The sequence below is a fragment of the Microtus pennsylvanicus genome, chromosome 1 (genome assembly GCF_037038515.1).
Source record: "Microtus pennsylvanicus isolate mMicPen1 chromosome 1, mMicPen1.hap1, whole genome shotgun sequence".
Taxonomy (NCBI): Eukaryota; Metazoa; Chordata; class Mammalia; order Rodentia; family Cricetidae; genus Microtus; species Microtus pennsylvanicus.
The window spans coordinates 168,640,788-168,664,984 of NC_134579.1; the positions used below are offsets into that span (position 1 = coordinate 168,640,788).

A 24,197-nucleotide genomic window follows, 5' to 3' on the forward strand; every position below is an offset into this window, starting at 1 on the left:
ATATAGATTATTGGCCCTGGGTCTTCACTTCATTGTTGCACCAGACTTTCACAGACTTCCTGAACTGAAGGGCCCAAGGTGTCCTCCTTGTGGGGGTTTATTTATTAAAAACCAGAATTTTGACAATCATTCTGTACTGAGAGGAGGAGTAATATACAAATATTTTGGGACAGGATACTGGTTACTTCCTGTGAAGTTTTGACAATACTGACAACTTAAACGACATTTTATTAGTTATGAAAGGTATTGTTTGAAATTGCTCAACTTTATATGTAATGGTGAATGTCTTTAAGCAGCATGAAACTTGGCTATTTCAAGAAACACAGTTGATATGTCACCTCAAGATAAAGAGAATGATAACAATGGATTAGGAAGTAGCATGGTCTCTCTCTCTCCCTTCCTCCTTTTTTTCTCGGAAAGTATGCTATAGATAAATAGTTGTTTGAGAACATTTTGGGAGTATTTTTCTATTGTTAAGTGACTTTGGTGATGAAAACATGAATGCACAACCTATGAAAAACTCCCATCAGGTTCTAGAGAGGGAGAGTGGTACTAATAAAGGTGGGTAACGATAACCAATGTCTGATTTGTGTGTGTATGCAAACACCACAGTAAATCCCATTAGTTGATACGATTTGTGTTTCTTATTTTGTGTTTTTTCTTTGTAAATACTTTTACATCTGTACTATTTTCCAATCTTTGGAATATATATTTATATTTTAAGCAGCAGCGATTTTATATTGCCACACAAAATCACAGTACAATTGATCATCTCGTGAAAAGCTTCAGCTTCTGGTCACAGGATTAAGTCATATTTGTACTTTCAAAATATTTTTTTATGAGAAAAGATTTCTAATCTGTTAAAATATCTTTAAAAGAAGATGTTTAGTGATTTGGAGCAATTTTACTAAAGTTTCCAAGATAATATAATATTTGATTTGCTCAGAAGCCCTGACATGGGGACAGAAAATGAACTAGCCAAATAGCTAAGGTTACCTGGGCCAGGTAAAACAGGAAACTTGAGAAAAAGTATATGATTTAGCAGACACAACTAATAATATATGTCTCATATATATGTATATACATGTATACATATACATGTATACACACATATTTGGGGGAGGAATTCTATCTAGTTCTGACAGTTAGTAAAACAGTAATGAAAAAACTGGATTAGGATGTCATTCTTGAATCACTGTATCACAAAGAGTAAAAAAAGAAATTCAGAAATACTTAGCACATTTTATTACATCATTCTCACTAATATTATTATTAATAAGATATTTTTAGTGAGTTTAGGTTTCTATATTATTAGTAAATGAGAATAGATTACATTTTATTTAAAATATTTATATTTAAATTTGTATTTAATATGTTTTATTATTTTTATTATGACTTTTGAGTGTTTCATGACATGCTTATGTCTGCATTTGCCTCATCTATAGCACGTATAAGGAGAAATATCTTAATATATACTATATCTTGGTCCTGAATTTTTTCCAAGTTTTTTCTTATGAAAGGGCATATTTAATATATATTGAAATTGGAACGTAGAGAAGTGCATCCCAGGACTGCTTCTATTTAATGCTGTCATAACTTCCCTGGAGAAAAATAAATCCAATTTTCCTTTCTGAACTAGATATTCATTTTGATGGCACGGCATACAGGTGTAACCTTGTGTGTGGGGGTGCAGTTCCAAGAAAAATGAATATCAGAGAGCAAAGAAAATAAATAAAGGGGAATAAGGAGGACTTCTATTTGTACTCACCCCGTTGACCATCAGAAGCACAAGGCCATTGTCGGCTGGTGTCCGAACTTCTATGTCAAAGCGAGTCACCTGGCCAAATTTCCCTCTCCTTGTGATGTCTCTCACCACAGCGTAACTTGAGCCATCAAAGAAGTAGCTGGCAGCTCGACTCTGAGTGAAGGCCAGTTTATCCCTGAAATGGAGCACAGGGTCACACAAATACAGGCTTGGTTATGCTTCTCAAGTGAGACCTTTGATCCCATTCTCAGAACATCTTTCCCTGTCCTGATGGCACGCAAGGGAAGCTCTGTTGTTCACAGAGAAGAGATGAAGTATTTATAATGAATCTAATGAACTTTTTAAAATGAGTATTTTTTCTGTGGAGGCTCAAAAATGTGAGCTTATTTCCATCTTGACCAAATGTCAGAGGGGTTGAACTTACCTCGATTCCTTCAAAGTTATTGTGTTTCTACCTCAAACAAAGGTCCCACCTAGATTTAAATCAGAGATTTCTGCTCTCTCAAGCAAGTGTGGCTAATACATAGACCTTGTATTTCAGGAATATAGAAGTAGATATGTTTTTACCTCAAACTAAAGTCTAAGGATCCAACTGAGGTTCCGATTCCCTTAAGGAGATAGCATTGAATTCCACCAGGGAGTGGTTTGCCTACAGAATGTTTTGGTCTAGGGAGTGAGCTTGACTTGTTTTGTTCTAGCAGCAGAATGTCTAACTATAGATATAGCCCATGACCTTCAACTGGTCTGCTCATTTTCTTGTATCATGTTAGTGCAGTTTTTTCGTCTTACTCCTACCTTTTGGTATTTTGGGTCAGGGGTATTTTAAGCAATTGGAAATTAAACATAGGTGATTTCAGTACTCACTGGAACTCCCTCCCCCCGGTACTATTCTATGTTTCTCCATTATATGATTTTTCATGCATCTTCATGTTCTTTATTAACATTTCTAAATCCCCACGCCCCTACCCTGGCATGAAGTGTTTTTGTCGAGGCTGGTCCCAGACATTCCTCTCCACCCTACACACTAGGATAGTAGAAGTCTTCAAGGAAACCTCTGACCTTAGACTCTTAAATCAAATATATATATATTTAAACATCTTCACATATATACAAGTATATATACACATATATGTATATGTCATCATATATATATGGAGAATTTCAATGCTGCAAAGCTCATCCGCGGCAGAGGAAAACAGAAGTGTGTTTTGCAGGCCTGGCACTTACACACCTTCACACATCCTTTTCCCAAACAAGTTTTGAGAAGCCGTGCAATGGCACACGCTTGTCCTGTCCACCGCCCTGCCTGACTACTAAAGGCATTCACGCTCCTAACGGTCTCTTACCTGGCGCACGGCACTGACTTGGATGGATCCATATTATAGATGTGTTTGAAGTTGTACAGACTGATCACATCATTGTTCAGCGTGGCCAGCTCCAGGCAGCCTGAGTAGCTGGGCAGGTTTAAGCTGTCAGGGAGCTGTGCGACAGAGAAGTAAGATCAATTCCCCTGAGGTCATGCTTCATGCAGACACTGTGGAACAGGAACCCGAGGGACCCGCCCGTTGACAAGAACATCCCTCAGCACCAGCCTTTGCATCAGCATGCCAGATCAAAAAAAAAAAACCCAGCTATTTGTTGGTTTCACTTATCTTTGTGGAGAACCGGTGTTTATTGGGTATGGGCTATGTATACTTCTCACCTTAAACAACAAGCTCACAATGGAAACCAATTATCACACCGATTCTGTGAGGTGGGTTTTTCTGATCTCATACAAAGACAGAATAATTTTCAAGAGAGGGTCAACAATGTGCCTACAACTGTAAGCAACAGTCTTTGGATGGAAGACCTGATACAGACTTCTTATCTTCTTGGGCCTTTCCTTTATCCACTCTTCGTCGGGTCTCCTGTTCTCCCTCAGGTCTTAGCTTTTCTCATCTCATATGTTTTATACTGTGCTTCTATATTTCAGGTAAGAGTATCTGAAACTGCCATGGGCCATGCTGAAATCTAGATCCAAGCCAGTGAAAATTGAAGGTACCAACATACTAGTCGCAGATTACCTTTACATCATGATACTACAAAATGACATCACAAGACGTTATTACGACATTGCGGGGTTTTGTAATATCTTTTTTTGTGAAGACTTTTGATTTCAAAATGACAGTAGTTAATCTTCAAGCATCAGCTGTAACTTTAAAGTAATAGACACCACATATATGGGTGGGAGAGACTAGATTGAGATACCAGACTCACAGAGAGATTCTGGTCCAGAATTCGAGCACCCATTGGACTGAGCTCTTAAAGTGGTGTCCGACTCCACCCCCTGCTCCCCCCAGTGATCTGGGGTTTATACATTTGGAAAGGAGCCATTGCAGATTTGCACCAAGCCAGCCAGTTCCATAGCTTACCTTGAAGTTCGCAGGCACCCCACCCACGTAAAACACAGTGTCCTCGGGGGCCAGATCCAGCAAGGAGTCGTCTTCTGACAACCCGCCCTTCTTAATAAATTTCTCTTCAGCTGTGCTACTGAGACTGGGCACTGTCAGGAACACCTTTCCATGTTTCCCAACCCTGGTGAGAAAAAGGGTTGGCATCCACTTCAGCTTGGCCATTTGGAGAAAATACTTTCATTATATCAAAATGTTAATGAAAGCTTACCACTGAGAGAACAGATCCGTGAGAAAAAAGCAACACAAATTTGTACTGGCACTGAACGTATGGCAGGTTCTTAAAGATTTAAACTAGCCTAGGCATACCTCCATTGTAGTCAAATGAACTAGTGGGTCACGCTCTACTTACTGGTCATTTGAAAGACCTAAAATGTTTGTCATATATTGAAGAGTGTAACGCTTTTTATAAATTAATTAAAGACATGTTTAAGTAGAAAAAACAGGTGTCTGATTGTATCACAGTGTTGCGCACATACAGAATATCTGCGACGGAAAAAAAGTAGGAAAACGGGCGATGTAATTTTAAATTTTAACTTATGCCAAGGTAAAGCCATCCAATAATCAGTGATCATTTTTATAAGTGATCATTTTTTCTGGTATTTATGTTTTACTCAGGTATTTGGGAAGAAATATAGGAATAGTGGAAGAAAAAGAGTAAGATGAAAAAGAAAGAAAAATTATTACGTCCACAGAAACTATGTGTGTGTGTGTGTGTGTGTGTGTGTGAGCGAGCGAGCGAGCGAGAGAGAGAGAGAGAGAGAGAGAGAGAGAGAGAGAGAGAGAGAGAAATAGATTTCTAAGGAAATGCGCATATAAGCCACTTGTCATGGATTCACCTTACCTCTCAATCTTGACGATACTAAAGTAAGCAGGCCAGGAGCTGACAGGCTTGGAGTCCAGGGGAATTTCCACGTCTTCGTTCCCCAAATTATAAACATATACCAGGTTATCATTTTTGATTGCGAGACCCATGTACTCTTTTTGAGCCTGAAATATCAAGATATCACTTACATAAAACTGATAAGTATATTCCACACAGACGATATGATCTGTTTTGTTTCTGCAAAGTGCAATCATAGGTCTGAAGAGCTGCTGTACACAAGCAACTTCGGGCCCTTCCAGACTGCCTGGCATCTGCTCTCATTTCTACCCTCCCTGGGACTGCATCAGAGTGTGCTGTCCATGTCTCCAAGTGCTTGCTACGTTGGGGGAGGGTGAGGAGAGGGGAGAACTATTGAAGGCTCATGGGAACGCGATCACTGCCGGAAGTGTGCCAGCATTGTCAGGTTAGCATAGGGACCATGTGCCTTGACAAAGCCAGTCTGTCTGCATCTTTAAGTAGGATTCAGCATTGACAAAGGGTATAGTTACTCCAAAGGCCTTTCAAATGCTTTGTCCAGATTCTCTCAAGTTAGAGACGGGGTGCCGCCAGGAAGCAATTCCCTAAACATGCCCCCTACTCCTGGGATCCCTTGTTCTTCCATCCCAGCTTGCATCCTGCCATTGAAATGATTTCTGGCCCTTACTACCACAGTGGAAATTTGTTTGCCCTTTTGGACATTTTTGTTCGAGGCAGAGGCCAACACTATCTCCTTTAAAGCCTCCGCTATGCTCTTACATCTTTGCTCCCGAGGTAGAGGACAAACTGATCCGCTATCCAGCTCCCAGCCTGCTCTGGCCGCTTCGCAGGAGGCTTCATGTACAAGCTGATGGATGTGAAGGCCTTCAGGTCATCCACGCTGACTTTGGGGTGCACTTCAACGGCCGACTGGCCATCAAACATCATGGAGACTTGGATCTGGAATGACAAACTTGTTCCATTAAAAGTGCTCCGAGAAGAGGGGTGGAATGCTCTCCCATAGTGTCTGGAGGGACCCCTACTTGCCTCCATCCCTTTATTTACTTACACGTTCTCGCTCAGTTAGAGGAAGAAGTTAGGGCAGATTACAACGCGATAGTTTTAGACTGAAATGGACCAAAGAGAGCAGAGAGCAGATGACCGAGGAGACCCAAGGATGGTAGACATGACTCCCACAGTCACCCGTACAGGAACTGTACACACAGGTTGCTGAACTAAACCAGATCAAGGGCCACTTGACTGCTCTTACAGTTCCCAGTGACTCCGTAAGGCACAGAAGAATTATTTGTTTGGGAGAAGTATAACTCATCTCGGGTACAAAAGCTGCTGAAATTCTTTCCCCAAGGGCAGAGGAAAAGCAGTGTAGAACAGAGTGGTGGGCAGCGTCCTGACCGCTCGGGCACAGTTAGGGTCTCGGCATGGCCCCTCACTCACACCGACCATTTCACTCAATGACCAGGCCACTCAGTAAGTGTTCTTCTGTAAAACGATGTAATGAACACGCTGCCCCGAAATAAGGGGTTAACGATCAAGCGCTTTCCAGGCCCTGGCTCTCTCCCTGTAGCAGCTGTAATAAGAACTTCCTTAAACCGTTTCCCGGGATGTTTCTCAGAAAGGTAAAGAGCATTTTTAGCGCATTTCTCAGAGGCCCAAGACGACACTAGGAGCTGATTTGATTTGCGAGAGATTTTTGGGGCCATTTGATAATGTGTATATCCACGCTGTCTGTACAAACCTCTCTGAACAATTAGATGTTATTTATGTCAATATGGCTGATGTGGATACTCAGCTAGTGTGAGATTCTGTTCTTCAGCGCTTAGAGCACAGCTCTTTCCTGCTGTCAGCTGAGCAGAGATCAGTACACCTCAACAAATTCTCAAGCAGTGTGTGGGACGGAAGAGTCTGAGAAGGCTGTGTGTGTGTGTGTGTGTGTGTGTGTGTGTGTGTGTGTGAGAGAGAGAGAGAGAGAGAGAGAAACATCTCACTTCGGAGCTCAGTGTCCAGTAGCTGGGCAGTCTTTCTTTAGAAAATAACCTTTTTTTGGTGACCAGGAAACCAATATTATATTCCATATAAGTAATTAAGTAATACTGAATAACATCATCAAGAATCAAGAAAACCCCAACAAAAACTGTTCTTAAAAATATCCCTTTTCTTTCTTTCTTTCTTTCTTTCTTTCTTTCTTTCTTTCTTTCTTTCTCTCTCTCTCTCTCTCTCTCTCTCTCTCTCTCTCTCTTCCTCCCCCCTCTTTTCTTTCTTTCTCTCTCTCTCTTTCTTTCTTGTTCCTTCCTTCCTTCCTTCCTCTCTTCCTTCCTTCCTTCCTCCCTTCCTTCCTTCCTTCCTTCCTTCCTTCCTTCCTTCCTTCCTTTCTCTCTTTCTTTTTTAGTCTTCAAGACAGTCTTACTGTTTCACCTGGAAAGTTCTTATTAATTCAGGATGGCTTTACACCCACAACCCTCTGTCTTAGCCTCCCAAATTCTGGGATTACAGGCATGTGTCATCACACCTAGTTTAAAATGCCATTTCTTGATATATGTTTTAGATCATTTATCATGGAATATTCATGGAGGTATCCAAATAAGATAATTTGTAAGGTAGGGCCCTGTCTAACATAGCATTTGAAAGCTGCATGTGTTTACCAAGAATAATCCACAGCACTATAAAATAACTGATTTCTCATTCTTGTTTCTACCAGTCCTTGGCTGAATGTTCTGTTTGATGCAGTTCTTAATTGAGAAAAAAATTACATAATCTGTTTGTTAATATGAGGCTGATCTATAAATCAATTAAAACAAATTAAAGAGAGGCCCAAGCACAAGTCCTCTTCTGCCACGTGAGAATGTTAACTGAGTGGGCATTGGCCCCGACAGCGCTGGCTCTAGGTGTCTTGTGACTCGGTTTCCTCTGGAACAGAGCCTCAGACGTGTGCCTTGCTTCAGTTTCTCCTATTCATGATTCCTCAGTTAAGCCTGCAGAGTGTGCAACACAACTTTCACAGGATACACATCCTACCAGAGAGGTCTTGCAGCGGTGGGACAGATGGGCAAAGCTGTTCCATACAGTAACTGCGCTAGCACATCTGTTAAAAATGAATAGTTATGACATTGAATCGAATCTTTTTATTGAAGTTTAACTTGACTTCTTTGCAGTTGATTCTGGCTTCACACTAGGAGAACCAAGTAACTTGAAAGATGGCAAGTGTCAAGCCTTCCTTGCTCTGAGGCTGGGACTAAGAATTGGTCTACTAAATATATATATATATTTCTTTATGTGTATGTTTCCTGAGATGTGAACTTGTTCTGTAGCCCCAGAGGCAGGGAATTTGCTCTGTAGACAAGGCTGGCCTTGGAACTTGATGTGATTCTCTACCTGCTGCCTCCAGGTGCTTGAACTATAGTCATGTGCCCCCATCCCCCACAGGTTTACTTTCCAATGTTTCTCATGGGACTGTAAGAAATGACCCCGTAGGAAGGGGCCAGACCTCAGGAGCTGCCAAGGAGTCGGAGCTCAATGTCATGTTTCCAGGATTCCCAGGTAACTGATGACATCACTCAACACATCACGTACCTTGCTGGCGACGCTCCTGGTCTGAGCAATGAGCTCTCGGATCCTCTGGATGCTGGCAGAAACATTGCTTGCAGGCCGCTTCTGCTCAACGGTACGAAGCTGATCCAGGAGCTGGGGGACAACCTCTGTGAGATTTCTCACTGCAATGAGGAAAATGAGTCACTTGAATTAATTATATATTAAGAATCGAGTGAGATGGGATTCCCATCAGGACGGTTGCTGAGGAATCCCTTCAGGATGGGTGAGTGTGTGCTATCCAGGGGCAGACTGTCCCGGAAGAGAGAACAAACCCCCTCCCCCAGCTCCTTCTGCAGGGCCGTCTTTCTTTTGCACGACCCAGCCCCCCCAGCACCCCTCCCCAACCCTGCCCTGCTGTATGCTAGGACCAGTGCTCAAGTACAGTTTCAAGCTCCTAAACTAAGGCGACCCACCCAGAGCGGTGAGTGCCTGCCTACCGGGCAGGCCTCAGGGTCCCCTGTAAGGGAGCCGGGCACCTTAAGCTCTGGCGCCAGGCTTCCTGCGCGCTCCTAGATACCATCCCCCCTTGCTCCATTCATCCTGTTGGCCCTGGATCATTGGGCTACTGGCGGCCCTGTTTAGTTGCTGAGGAATCCCATCAGGACGGTTGCTGAGTAATCCCATCGGGTCGGGAACGGTTCCTACTTCTACACTGAAGAGATATACCCAGAGAGTCAATCACAGCAAAGACTGGACCAAGAGACCAGGCCTCTCCTGGCTCCATTTGAAGGAAGAGATGGGAAGGTGCCAATACAAGAATTCCTCCAACAACCTGAAAGGCAACATGACACCACCAGAAACCAGGGATCCCGAAATAAGAAGAATTGTACACCCTACTCCTGAAGAAATAGAAGAAATCGACTCAAAAGTTAACTATATGAAAATAATAGAGGACCTTAAACAGGAGGTGAAAAACTGCCATAAACAATTAGAGATTACAAACAAAAAGGTAGAGGAAATGAATAAATCGCTCAAAGACACGCAAGAAAACCAAGAGAAACAAGAAAAAGCAATCAAACAGGTTAGGGAAGTGGTTCAAGACATGAAGAATGAAATGGAAGCAATGAAGAAATCACAAACCGAGGGAAGAATGGAGATGGAAAATCTGGGTAAACGAACAGGAATGACAGAGACAGGTACTAACAACAGATTACAAGAGATAGAAGAGAGAATATCAGACACTGAAGATACCATAGAGAAAATAAACACACTGATCAAAGAAAACAGCAAAACCAACAAATTCTCATCACAAAACATTCAGGAAATTTGGGACACAATAAAAAGACAAAACCTAAGAATAATTGGAGTAGAAGAAGGAGAAGAAGTGCAGCTCAACGGTACAGAAAATATACTTAATAAAATTATAGAAGAAAACTTTCCCAATCTGAAGAAAGAGGTACCTATGAAGGTTCAAGAAGCATACAGAACACCAAATAGGCTGGATCAAAAGAAAACATCCCCTCGCCATATAATAATCAAAACACAAAATATACAGAATAAAGAAAGAATATTAAGAGCCGCAAAGGAAAAAGGCCAAGTTACTTATAAAGGTAAACCTATCAGACTTACACCTGACTTCTCTATGGAAACCATGAAAGCCAGAAGGTCCTGGATAGATGTACTGCAAAAACTAAGAGATCATGGATGCAAGCCCAGACTACTATATCCAGCCAAGCTTTCGTTCACTATAAATGGAGAAAACAAAATTTTCCAGGATAAAAACAAATTTAAACAATACGTAGCCACAAATCCAGCCTTACAGAAAATTATAGAAGGAAAATCACTAACCAAGGAGTCCAACAATGCCCACAATAACTCAGTCATCTAGAGACCTTTCACCAGCGCATCTCAAAGAAGGGAAACACACAAACCCTACTACTAAAAAAGTGACCGGAGTTAACAACCACTGGTCATTAATATCACTTAATATCAATGGGCTCAACTCACCTATAAAAAGGCACAGACTAAGGGATTGGATACGAAAACAGGATCCAACATTCTGCTGTCTACAAGAAACACACCTCAACCACAAAGACAGGCACCTACTCAGAGTAAAGGGCTGGGAAAAGGCCTATCAAGCAAATGGACCTAAGAAACAAGCAGGTGTGGCCATACTAATTTCTAACAAAGTTGACTTCAAACTTAAATCAATCAGAAGAGATGGAGAGGGACATTTTATACTCATAACAGGAACAATTCATCAGGATGAAGTCTCAATTCTGAATATCTACGCCCCTAATATAAAAGCACCCACGTATGTAAAAGAAACATTACTAACACTCAAGGCAGCCATCAAACCACACACACTAATAGTAGGAGACTTCAACACTCCTCTCTCACCAATGGACAGGTTAATCAAACAGAAACCTAACAGAGAAATTAGAGAATTAATGGAGGTAATGAAGCAAATGGACTTAACAGACATCTATAGATTATTCCACCCGAACAGGAAAGAATATACCTTCTTCTCTGCAGCTCATGGAACCTTCTCGAAAATTGACCACATACTCGGTAGCAAAGCTAACTTACACAGTTACAAAAAAATATTAGTAACCACCTGCGTCTTATCAGATCACCATGGATTAAAGTTAGAATTCAACAACAATGCTACCCCCAGAAAGCCTACAAACTCATGGAAACTGAACAGTCAACTACTGAACCATACCTGGATTAAGGAAGAAATAAAGAAAGAAATTAAAGTCTTCCTTGAATTCAATGAAAATAAAGAAACAACATACTCAAACTTATGGGACACTAGGAAAGCAGTGCTAAGAGGAAAGTTCATCGCACTAAGTGCCCACTTAAAGAAAACAGAGAAAGCACATATTGAAGACTTAACAGCCCACCTGAAAGCTCTAGAAAAAAAAGAAGCAGACTCACCTAGGAGGAGTAGAAGATTGGAAATAATCAAACTGAGGGCTGAAATCAACAAAATAGAAACACAGAAAACAATACAAAGAATCAATGAAACAAAAAGCTGGTTCCTGGAGAAAATCAACAAGATTGAGAAACCCCTATCCAAACTAATCCAAACGGCAGAGAGAGAACACGCAAATTAATAAGATCAGGAATGAAAAGGGGGACATAACCACAAATACAGAGGAAATTCAGAGAGTCATTAGATCTTACTACAAAAGCCTGTATGCCACTAAACTGGAAAATGTAAAAGAAATGGACACTTTTTTAATTAAATACCATTTACCAAAATTAAACCAGGACCAGGTGAACAATCTAAACAGACCTGTAAGTCGCGAAGAATTGGAAGCTGTTATCAAAAACCTCCCTACCAAAAAAAGCCCAGGGCCAGATGGGTTCAATGCGGAATTCTACCAGAACTTCCAAGAAGACCTAATTCCTATACTCCTCAATGTATTCCACAATATAGAAACAGAAGGGTCATTACCAAATTCCTTTTATGAAGCTACAGTTACTCTGATACCAAAACCACACAAAGACTCAACCAGGAAAGAGAATTACAGGCCGATCTCACTCATGAATATCGACGCAAAAATCCTCAACAAAATACTGGCAAACCAAATCCAAGAACACATCCGAAAAATTATACACTATGATCAAGTAGGCTTCATTCCTGAGATGCAGGGCTGGTTCAACATACGAAAATCTATCAATGTAATCCAGCATATAAATAAACTGAACGAAAAAAACCATATGATCATTTCATTAGATGCTGAAAAAGCATTTGACAAAATTCAACATCCATTTATGTTAAAAGTCTTGGAGAGATTAGGGATACAGGGGTCATACCTAAATATAATAAAAGCTATATACAGCAAACTGACAGCTAACATCAAATTAAACGGAGAGAAACTCAAAGCCATCCCGCTTAACTCAGGAACACGACAAGGCTGTCCACTTTCGCCATACCTCTTTAATATAGTACTGGAAGTTCTAGCAATAGCAATAAGACAACATAATGGGATCAAGGGGATTCGAATTGGAAAGGAAGAAGTTAAACTTTCGTTATTCGCAGATAATATGATAGTGTACATAAGCGACCCCCAAAACTCCACCAAAGAACTCATAAAGCTGGTAAACAGCTTTAGTAATGTGGCAGGATACAAGATCAACTCCAAAAAATCAGTCGCCCTCTTATACACAAAGGATATGGAAGCAGAGAGGGAAATCAGAGAAGCTTCTCCATTCACGATAGCCACAAACAGCATAAAATATCTTGGGGTAAATCTAACCAAGGAAGTGAAAGATCTATTTGACAAGAACTTTAAGGCATTGAAGAAAGAAATTGAGGAGGATACCAAAAAATGGATGGACATCCCTTGCTCTTGGATTGGGAGGATCAACATAGTAAAAATGGCAACTCTACCAAAGGCAATTTATAGATTCAATGCAATCCCCATCAAGATCCCATCAAAATTCTTCACAGATCTGGAGAGGACAATAATCAACTTTATATGGAAAAACAAAAAACCCAGGATAGCCAAAACAATCCTATACAATAAAGGATTGTCTGGAGGCATTACCATCCCTGACTTCAAACTCTATTACAGAGCTACAGTAATGAAAACAGGGTGGTACTGGCATAAAAACAGAGAAGTCGACCAATGGAATCGTATAGAAGACCCGGATTTAATCCCACAAACCTATGAACACCTCATTTTCGATAAAGGAGCTAAAAGTATACAATGGAAGAAAGAAAGCATCTTCAACAAATGGTGCTGGCACAACTGGATGTCAACCTGTAGAAGAATGAAAATAGACCCATATCTATCACTGTGCACAAAACTCAAGTCCAAATGGATTAAAGACCTCAATATCAGCCCGAAAACACTGAACCTGATAGAAGAGAAAGTGGGAAATACCCTACAACAGATGGCACAGGTGATCGCTTCTTAGGTATAACCCCAGAAGCACAGACATTAAGGGCAACATTGAATAAATGGGACCTACTAAAACTGAGAAGCTTCTGTAAAGCAAAGGACACTGTCACTAAGACACAAAGGCAACCTACTGACTGGGAGAAGATCTTCACCAACCCCACAACAGACAAAGGTCTGATCTCCAAAATATATAGAGAACTCAAGAAACTAGACTTTAAAAGGCTAATTAACCCAATTAAAAAATGGGGCACTGAACTGAACAGAGAATTCTCAACAGAAGAAGTTCAAATGGCCGAAAGACACTTAAGGTCGTGCTCAATCTCCTTAGCAATCAGGGAAATGCAAATCAAAACAACTTTGAGATATCATCTTACACCTGTCAGAATGGCTAAAGTCAAAAACACCAAGGATAGCCTTTGCTGGAGAGGCTGTGGAGGAAGGGGTACACTCATCCATTGCTGGTGGGAATGCAATCTTGTGCAACCACCGTGGAAGTCAGTGTTTCGGTTTCTCAGGAAATTCGGGATCAACCTACCCCTCGACCCAGCAATACCACTCTTGGGAATTTACCCAAGAGATGCTCTATCATATGTCAAAAGCATTTGTTCAACTATGTTCATAGCAGTATTATTTGTAATAGCCAGAACCTGGAAACAACCTAGATGCCCTTCAATGGAAGAATGGATGAAGAAAGTATGGAATATATACACATTAGAGTACTACGCTGCGGTAAAAAACAATGACTTCTCGAATTTTGCATGCAAATGGATGGAAATAGAAAACACTATCCTGAGTGAGGTATCCCAGACCCAAAAAGAAGAACATGGGATGTATTCACTCATAATTGGTTTCTAGCCATAAATAGGGGTCACGGAGTCTACAATAGGCGAATCTAAAGAAGCTAAGTAAGAAGGTGAACCCAAGGAAAAACATATAGTTATCCTCTTGGATAAGGGAAGTAGACAAAATTGCCGGGGAGAAAAGTGGGATGTTGGGGGTGGGGTGGGATGGGGGTAAGGGGAGATGGGGAGAGAAAAGGTAGAAGGAAAGGAGGGGGGACTTGGGGAAACAGGAGGATCGGGATAAAGGAAGGTTGGATAGGGGAGCACGGAACCCCATTTCTTAGTTAAAGGACCCACTTTAGGATGGGCAGGAGACTTGACCCTAGAGGGGCTCCCAGGTGCCCAAGCTGAGGCCCCCAGTTAGTTCCTTGGGCAGCTGAGGATAGGGAACCTGAAATGACCCTATCCTAGAGCAATACTGACGAATATCATGCATATCATCCTAGAACTTTCATCTGGCGATGGATGGAGATAGACAGAGACCCACACTGGAACACTGGATAGAGCTCCCAAGGTCCCAAGGAGGAGCAGAAGGAGGAAGAACATGAGCAAAGAAGTCGGGACCACGAGGGGTGCACCCACCCACTGAGACAGTGGAGCTGATCTACCGGGAGCTCACCAAGGCCAGCTGGACTGTTACCAAAAAAAGCATGGGATAAAACTGGACTCTCTGAACATGACGAACAATGAGGGCTGATGAGACGCCAAGGACAATGGCACGCGGTTTTGATCCTACGCAATGTACTGGCTTGGTGGGAGCCTAGCCAGTTTGGATGTTCACCTTCCTAGATATGGACGGAGGGGGGAGGACCTAGGACTTACCACAGGGCAGGGAACCCTGACTGCTCTTTGGACTGGAGAGGGAGGGGGAGAAAAGTGGGGGGAAAGGGAGAGGGGTGGGAGGAGGGGGAGAAGAATGGGAGGAGGGGGAGGGAAATGGGAGGCTGGGAGGAGGTGGAAATTTGTTTTTCTTTTCTTTCTTTTCTTTATTCTCCTTTTATCAATAAAAAAAAAAGAATCGAGTGAGAGACAGAACATATTACCTCTGGTTGATCTATTGGACATAATTATCAACCTTACAGAATTAACAGTAGAGCTCAAAGCACAATCCATACTGGTTTTTGTGACATTTAGAGCACATATTGATTTGTAAAATGGGACGAGGTGTGTGCTGACTTACAATGTACATTCTAAAGGGCAGGCTCCATGGCCGACATACAGATGTTTCTTTAATCATACAGCATAGGCGCCACAGGTCTAGTATACGGGCTGATACTCTTTCTAAAGTCTTTTACATTATGCTACAGTGTTTAACATCCTTTTTTAAAACCACAAGTTACTATTTGAGAAAAACACAACAACTTGAGACAATTTCAGTTGGTACTGTCCTTGGATGCTTATCGCAATAACTTGATAGGACAAATGACAAAAGATGAAAATAATTTTAATACAGATACAGAAAATATTGCCAGGGCAATGTTTTGATGCACGAAAATACTGATTAATACCGCCTCCCCACCCATGTTGGAGATCAAATCAGGGCTTTACAAACTCTAGGAAAGTGCTCTACTATCAAACTAGACAAATCTTTTAAAGGTTAAAAATTAAAACGTGATCGGAGCTGGGCAGTGGTGGCGCACGCCTTTAATCCCAGCATGCAGGAGGAAGAGGCAGGCGGATCTCCGTGAGTTTGGGGCCAGCCTGGTCTACAAGAGCTAGTTCCAGGACAGGCTCCAAAGCTACAGAGAAACCCTGTCTCGAAAAACCAAAACCAAAACCAAACCAAACCAAAACAAAACACAAAAAACCCCAAAAAACAACAACAAAAAAACAATGTGATTGGGAAAATGGTTATTTGGATGTGTTATGAATACTCATGGGAAATAATATAAAAGAGTTATATTCCTCTTACGGTAATCGGTCTTTGTAAGTTGGGGTAGCATTGCTAGCAACTTACAGATCAGGTGTGGGCTGACGACTATTTTTGGCTCAGATGGAGATTGGGTTGTGGAGAATGACTAAGATTGGTGACCAGTCACGATTTGTCATGACACTGGTAGACACTGCTATCTGAGAGCTTTATGAAGAATCTGAACAAAAACGCGAGAATGGAGAATTGTGTCCTCTGCTATCATGTGATCTTTAACTATACATACAAAACTACATTAGGTAGACATTCATATATTTCATTTTCATTGCTGTAAAATCGTATATGTGAACTGGCCAACACACTGTTGGTATTCATAATAATCTTTCCCCCTTAAATGAGCAGAATCCAAATGGCGGATAGTGAAATCAACACCAATTGCTATTTTCCCTCTCACAGTAGACCAGTGTTTTGCTGAAATTATTTACTCCAACATTTGATTAAACTTTTATGCTAAAGGATCAGCCTTACGTCAATAAAGATAATTTGCTACCATTACAATTGCTGCCACACAACACAAACTACTCCATCAATTTAACTAATTGATTTACTTCTATAAGTGTATCTATCTGTAAATTTATGTGATATTTACATATATTTCATGTTGGTCTGTACCTGTCTAGAATCTAGATAAATCTAACTGTAGATAAGTACATAGACGGACTGAGCGACATGCTTCTCTTTTTCTAAACTGGTTTCTGCAACATTCCAACCTAAAATGCAAATGGAGCACCCTGTTTGTCATGAAGAGTTGTGTAGAGTTTAATGGCCAATTCTTGTGAAGCTTATGAAGAGGTACCTGCGTCCCGAGCAGAGGCCACTGCAGTGTTGTATGCAGAAGAGTCAAACGTCTGAAGGTTCTGGGACCAGTTGCTGATGTTGCTGGCCATTGGCGTGGTGACCTCTTGGACAGCCATCGTCGTCCTGTTAGCTTCCTCGATGACCAGCTTGGACTGGTCCAGGCGCTGCTGGGCATCCCCTGCACAGAGAGCAGAGGGACATCCCCTTCACTGGAGAGCACTGACATCAGTTCAAACACTGGAGTGAAACAGACCTCAAATTTTGGGTTGTGAGAGAAGACTAAGACTTTACATCCGGGACAACTGTGTTGTCGGTTGAATGAACTCGAATATGATAAACAACATTGATATGTGTGTTGAGACTATGCAGTCTCAAGTAGTACAAGATATTTACTTAAAATGTTTTAACATTAAGAAGCAAATTACAAAAAAACTAAAACAAAACAAACAACAACAACAAAAACCAAACCAAATCGAAAACGAGTACATCCTTAGGTTAGCAGTCTGGTTAGAGTGTGACAGAAAATGCATCTTCTATGATGTTCACATCTGAATTTCATCTTGAAAAACCTCTTCCTTTTATAGAAGAGGAATTCTTGGGGAAGACTCTTGGCATAAAAATGATGCTGCATTTAGTTCAGAAGTAAATTCATGAGAAAAGTTTTTTTTTCAAAAGAAAAACAAGTTTTAGAAAAGCTTTAATGTTAAAATCTGGTTTTCAGTAAGAAATGATTACATAATTTGTCTGGGATTCCCTAGAACCCACATGAAGTCAGCTGGAGTAGCACACATCAGTAAACCCAGTTCTGCACAGCAAGACGGCAAGCAGAGAGAAGAGCCCCTGCAAGCCTGTGGTCCAGCTGGCAGCAAGGATTGACACAAGTTTAGAGCCAACCTTGCTAGGGTATATATAGTAAGGTCTAGGCCGCCATAGCTATATAACAAGACCCTCCCTCGCAAAAACGACAGAAGAGCCAAGTATAGTGAAACATCTCTAATCCCAGTTGTCTGGAGGTAGAAGCAGGAGGCAAGTTCAAGGCCAGCTCAGTTCACATAGTGAGTTTCAGGAACGAGAGACCTTGATGTAAACCAGGTAGACAATGAAGGCCTGTACTTGTGGTTGTTGTTTGACTTTCAGAGTGCACAGTTGTCCAGTGCACGCATGTTTGTTTTCTCTCTCTCTCCCTCCCTCTCTGCTTATACAAACATATGCACACACACACACACATGCATGAATCTACCATACATATACATACACACAGATAAAACTTATTGCATATTTAAAATAATGATAATGTAAATTTACAACAATACATTTGATCTAGATGATGGGATTATAGGTGATTTTTCCTTTTTTTCCCTATAATATGTGTTTTTATATTTTTTATATAAGGTTAATGTATTACTTTTGTAATAAAAATACTTAGAAGTTGCTTAGATGATGTTGTAACTTTTAATTTTTTAAAGTGAAGAAACATTTGTTTAATCTTTCAAGCTCTAGATTCGGATTTGAATGCTGGTTTGCACTGGTTTGAAGCCTGGCTCTTTGTTGAAAAGGCCGCTTGTTTGTTCCTGGCTGCTCAGCTCTGAAATAACCACACAGAAACTGTATTAATTAAATCACTGCTTGGTCTGTTAGCTCTACTCTAGCCTCTTATTAGCTAGCTCTTATATCTTTGGTTAACCCATTTCATATTTTACTATAAGGTTCGTGGCCTACTGGCAAGGTTCTGATGTGTCTGTCTAGGACAGCGGCTATATGACTTCTCTCTGACTCCACTTACTCTCTCTTTATATATCTTTTTTAGCCTGGCTTTACTCTGTTAAGCCATTGGTTGAAAGCAGCTTCTTTATTCATTAACCAATAAAAGCAACAAATAGACAGAAGGACTTCCCACATCAGCTTTTCCTCCTGGTCGCTGTACCCAGGCCCTGGCAACCCTCAGGGTTCTCTTCAGCTGGAAGGTAAATAGTGACACTCCTCTCCAGAGCCCAGAGCCCAACAGGCATCAGTATCTCTGAAAGGATTCTCAGTGCAGGCACACTCTCCTGGCCAGACCTCTGGGCTCCAAGGCCAGCCCATTTCAGCAAAAATTCCCATAACCAGTAACATGGTCTTAACTTCTGCTCTGCCTAGGGAGACATGCCTGCTTCCAATCACAGCTTTTCAAGACACCACTAGAGTCCCAGGTTAGGCGAGAGAAGCACTCTCGTTTCTCTTTTTGGTGCATCGATCTCCCTGCTCATTTGATAAGAATAACTTGACACCTAACAGAAGGATGCTGTTTAGGGTGGGGGCCGGAGAAATCCACTAACCAAATTAGGGCACACTGTTAGAAAGGCTGGATGTTCACAGGAGAGACACCAAGAGGTAGAAACAGCCCACTCCTACTTAGACACATGTGGACACATGCATGTAGGCACAGAGTAAAGACTGGAAGAAAACACTTTTCACTTAATAATGCTCATCTCTGTGTGATACGGTTACAGCTTTTTTTTTTGAAGGATAGATTTTGGATAGCAATGAACATTGTTGTTGTTATAGGAGAACGAAAATCCTACTGTATGAAATTGATTGCATGTCCATAATTGTTGACTAAGCAATCACCTCATCTCCCCTTGCAAGGTTGTTTTCCACCAGTGGACACACACGCAGGACCTTGAAGTTCTGGATCCTTACCTCGCTCTGCCGCCTGCAGTTGCTTGACAGCATCATTCAGCCTGTCTCTGAGGGCTCCCTTCCTCCACAGGGCTCCTCCCATCCTCCTGCTGGTGTCAGCCACCGCTTCATCATTGCCTGTGGAGAAGAAGCAGAGAAAAGCATCAGGAGGTCCACGATGCCTGGAAGATGTCTCCCTCCCAACAAGCTAAGTTCTGACTTGTATGGTGGACGCATATGCAATAATCTAGCACTCTAGAAACGGACGGTCTGTTCTGGAAAATGGCATTTAGAATCAGAGGTGCAAGACAGCAGACAGCTTGTGTGTGTGTATGTGTGTGCGTGAGTGAAGGTTATAAATTTCCCCCCACAATATGACAAATTATTTCTAAAATCATTTGTATGTCTGTTTTGGTATCTGTAAAGTTATAAATCTTGCCATCTTTTTCCATTTTCATTAGCATTTACCATTTACATAAAACAATAGGTTTCATTATGACATTTCACACATGTATATAATATACTTTAATCATCTTGAGTCCCTTATTATTATTTCCTGGCCCCTCCGCACCTTCCTCTTCCTCTAAGCCCTCCTTATTTCATGCATTCTCTCTATTGTTTTCTTTTTCTTTGATTATGCTGTTACATGTTTACACACATATAAATATATAAATGCAACCACTCGGTGTTGCTCACATATGCTATTGTTTAGATATTTTGTTCTTACTTTTCAAGATTAGCTACTGGCATTTCCTCTCTTCTCAAGGAAATTCCAGAATTACTCTATCTGTATATCCACAGTGTTTACAGTGTCTCAACCATCACTGTATTGCACCTACAGATTTGTGTTGTAGAATCGTCCTTTTCACAGAGTTCAGTCTTTCCCCCAGTGAATATTATGTCTATTATTTTTTAAACTTTTACTTAGGTATTCTATTTAGAATTGGTAATGGGGATATACTGGTTTTGCTCGCAGTCTCATTGAAAAAGTACTTTAATATTTTATTATGGATGTGTTTAATGAATATTATTTTATTATTCTTTATTAGATTATGGAAATTTCCTTCTGTTTGTTGCTTACTAAGAGTTTAAGAATATTGGATGGGTGCTGTTTTATTTATGGAGTGAAGTGGGTAGGTAGGGGTGATCTGGGAGGAGGGGGAAGAATATGACCAAATTATATACGAAAAATTTTTAAAGTTAAAAGTATTTCCTGTGTATAGGGAGATGACTGTATTAACATTCTCCAATAGTCTGTCAATGTGGTAATATTTTAAATGCTAAACTATGTTTGAAATCCTGTAATGAATTTATGCCGTTCACCATATGCTATCATTTCAATTCATGTTAGATTTGACTTGCTAATATCTCTTATTTATTGTTTTGAGCTAGCCTAAGCTGCCCTTGACCTTGTAGCCAGCCTCCTGCCTCAGTAGTCCCAGAAAGCTGGGATTACAGGCACGAGCCACCATACCTGGGCTGATCAGAACTTTTGCATCCGCAAGAGAATTTGTCTTGCATTTCACCCGTTTCTATGTCTTCCTGAGGTTTTGACATATACATATTTCTGGAGTTCATAGAACAAGATGGAGAATATTTCTTTTGCTATCATTTGGAAGTGTTGTTTGTATAAAAGTGATGCTGGTTCTTCTCTAAAATTTAGAAAGAATTCACTGGGAGCCTGGAGACTTCTTTGTGGGAGAGTTTTAATTTCTGAGCTAACCGACAACATACCTGTATGTACCTGTATGTGTATATTGCTCTACCAGATCATCTATTCTCTGCAATTCATCTGTGATAGTCTTTTTTCCTTTGAAAGTATGCCCTGGACATGGTTCCCAAACTGGAGTTATTCCTGAGCAAATCCTAGCAGGTCATGAAGCTGTATCTCCTTATCTGAATGGAAGACCGGCTTTCCCAGTAACTGTTTGGGTTTGAGTTTGGCTTACTTCTGAAGCGCCAGGGAATTTATGCTATTTGACTAATAGCAAACTGGCTGTCTTGCTTCTTCTTCCTCAGTTTCCTTCAGTGGCACCCACACAGGGCATGGTCACTTCTAGTGCCCATGTTGTAGGATTGTGTACTGCTCTGTATAGTGCGCATAGACAAGGTGGGCCCCACTGTTTTACGTCACCAAGCACAGTGTAACCAGGAACAAGCACTTACTCACCTCCTCTAGGTGTCTCAGCCTTCCAAGAGTGACTTAACGTACCTTTTTAGTGACAGTGAACTTCCCTTCCCATTTTTTAAAGTTTCTGTTTTCAGATACATGACAATATATGAGCAATTTCAGCTTTTGGTTTTGGGCCTGTGACTGTATTAAATGCTGTTTTATTTAACTCTATATCTGGGACTTGATAAAAATAAGAGGAGAATCTGTTTGGGGCTAGATAAGGATTTCTATATGCTGGCCCTCCCCACGCAAGAAACAAAAGCAGTTCACAGATTTGGCAGCATTTAGTTTTTAAAATTGCTGTTATCATCATCCTAATCTTGCCGAGTGGTGGTAGTACCACACACCTTCAATCCCAACACTTGGGAGGCAGAGGCAGGTGAACTCTGTGAGTTTAAGACCAGTCTGGGATGATATGCAAGATATTCATCAGTATTGCTATAGGATAGGGTCATTTCAGGTTCCCTATCCTCAGCTGCCCAAGGAACTAACTGGGGACCTCAGCTTGGGCACCTGGGAGCCCCTCTAGGGTCAAGTCTCCTGCCCCCCCTAAATTGGGTTCCTAAACTAAGAATTGTGGTTCCGTGCTCCCTTATCCAACCTTCCTTTATCCCGATCCTCCTGTTTCCCCAAGTCCCCCCTCCTTCCCTTCTACCTTTTCTCTCCCCATCTCCCCTTACCCCCATCCCACCCCACCCCCAACATCCCACTTTTCTCCCCGGCAATTTTGTCTACTTCCCTTATCCAAGAGGATAACTATATGTTTTTCCTTGGGTTCACCTTCTTACTTAGCTTCTTTAGATTCGCCTATTGTAGACTCCGTGGCCCCTATTTATGGCTAGAAACCAATTATGAGTGAATACATCCCATGCTCATCTTTTTGGGTCTGGGATACCTCACTCAGGATAGTGTTTTCTATTTCCATCCATTTGCATGCAAAATTCGAGAAGTCATTTTTTTTTTACCGCTGAGTAGTACTCTAGTGATCTGGCGATGAATGGAGATAGAGACAGAGACCCACACTGGAGCACTGGACTGAGCTCCCAAAGTCCCAACGAGGAGCAGAAGGACGGAGAACATGAGCAAAGAAGTCGGGACCACGAGGGGTGCATCCACCCACTGAGACAGTGGAGCTGATCTACTGGGAGCTCACCAAGGCCAGCTGGACTGTTACCAAAAAAGCATGGGATAAAACTGGACTCTCTGAACATGGCGAACAATGAGGGCTGATGAGAAGCCAAGGACAATGGCACGGGGTTTTGATCCTACGCAATCTGCTGGCTTGGTGGGAGCCTAGCCAGTCTGGATGTTCACCTTCCTAGATATGGACGGAGGGGGGAGGACCTAGGACTTACCACAGGGCAGGGAACCCTGACTGCTCTTTGGACTGGAGAGGGAGGGGGAGAAATGTGGGGGGAAGGGGAGAGGAGTGGGAGGAGGGGGAGAAGAGTGGGAGGAGGGGGAGAAGAGTGGGAGGAGGGGGAGAAGAGTGGGAGGAGGGGGAGGGAAATGGGAGGCTGGGAGGAGGTGGAAATTTGTTTTTTTTTTTTGTCTTTTCTTTATTCTCCTTTTATCAATAAAAAAAAAGAAAAAAAATAAATAAAAAAACGAAAAAAAAAAAGGACCAGTCTGGTCTAGAGCAAGTTCTAGGATAGTCAGGCTGTTACACAGAGAAACCCTGTCTCGAAAAACAAAACAAAAATCCTAATACTTTACTGCTTATATTCCTACTATTCTCATAATTTCCATAAAGCATATTCAGAATTAGTGCTATAAGACATTAATATAAATTATGTGATAAATTAGGACAGAAAAAAATGAATAGTGTCCTTGTTACTTTTGTCTACCTAGAATGCATAAGAGAGCAGTTGCCTTGTGGTACTCAGCATTCAGAATATGAAAATCAAAGTGTGGTCATGTCTCTATAAAATTTTTTTTTTCGGAAGAGGACAAAAAGATAACGCATGGTTGACTTGAGATTAATTGTTTTGATAAGGCTTCATGAAGTTTTCTGTTTTGAACTTGGCTTATTTTCAGGCAAGAGTTAAGAGTCAGCTGGGTAAGAGCTTTCCAACTCCCTAGTCAATGCTCAAATATCCTTAGGAATGATCCCATGACCTCAGAAATGAGGACCACTTAATGGCAGCCTGGGCCCATTCAGTTGTTAGTAGGAGTCACTCATGAGCTCTACAGGGACTGCGGTGTTTAACTCCTGTCTTTCTCCGTTCCACTCTCAGAGTGCTGGCTTTCACAGTGGTGGGGAAAGCTTCTTTCTATG

At 41.4% G+C, this 24,197-nt stretch overlaps 1 protein-coding gene across 2 annotated transcripts in view; it reads right to left on the reverse strand.

Moving 5' to 3' along the window:
• Positions 1-24,197, reverse strand: part of Lama4 (laminin subunit alpha 4) — a 151,505-nt gene that overhangs the window by 33,526 nt on the left and 93,782 nt on the right. For both annotated transcript variants that reach the window (XM_075945457.1, XM_075945449.1), the window contains exons 16-23: positions 19,768-19,884; positions 17,087-17,266; positions 8,645-8,784; positions 5,837-6,016; positions 5,060-5,205; positions 4,177-4,339; positions 3,112-3,245; positions 1,769-1,940 (exon numbers count right to left, since the gene is read on the reverse strand). In XM_075945457.1, the coding sequence (XP_075801572.1) occupies positions 1,769-1,940; positions 3,112-3,245; positions 4,177-4,339; positions 5,060-5,205; positions 5,837-6,016; positions 8,645-8,784; positions 17,087-17,266; positions 19,768-19,884 (1,232 nt within the window). The remainder of the gene's footprint in view (positions 1-1,768; positions 1,941-3,111; positions 3,246-4,176; positions 4,340-5,059; positions 5,206-5,836; positions 6,017-8,644; positions 8,785-17,086; positions 17,267-19,767; positions 19,885-24,197) is intronic.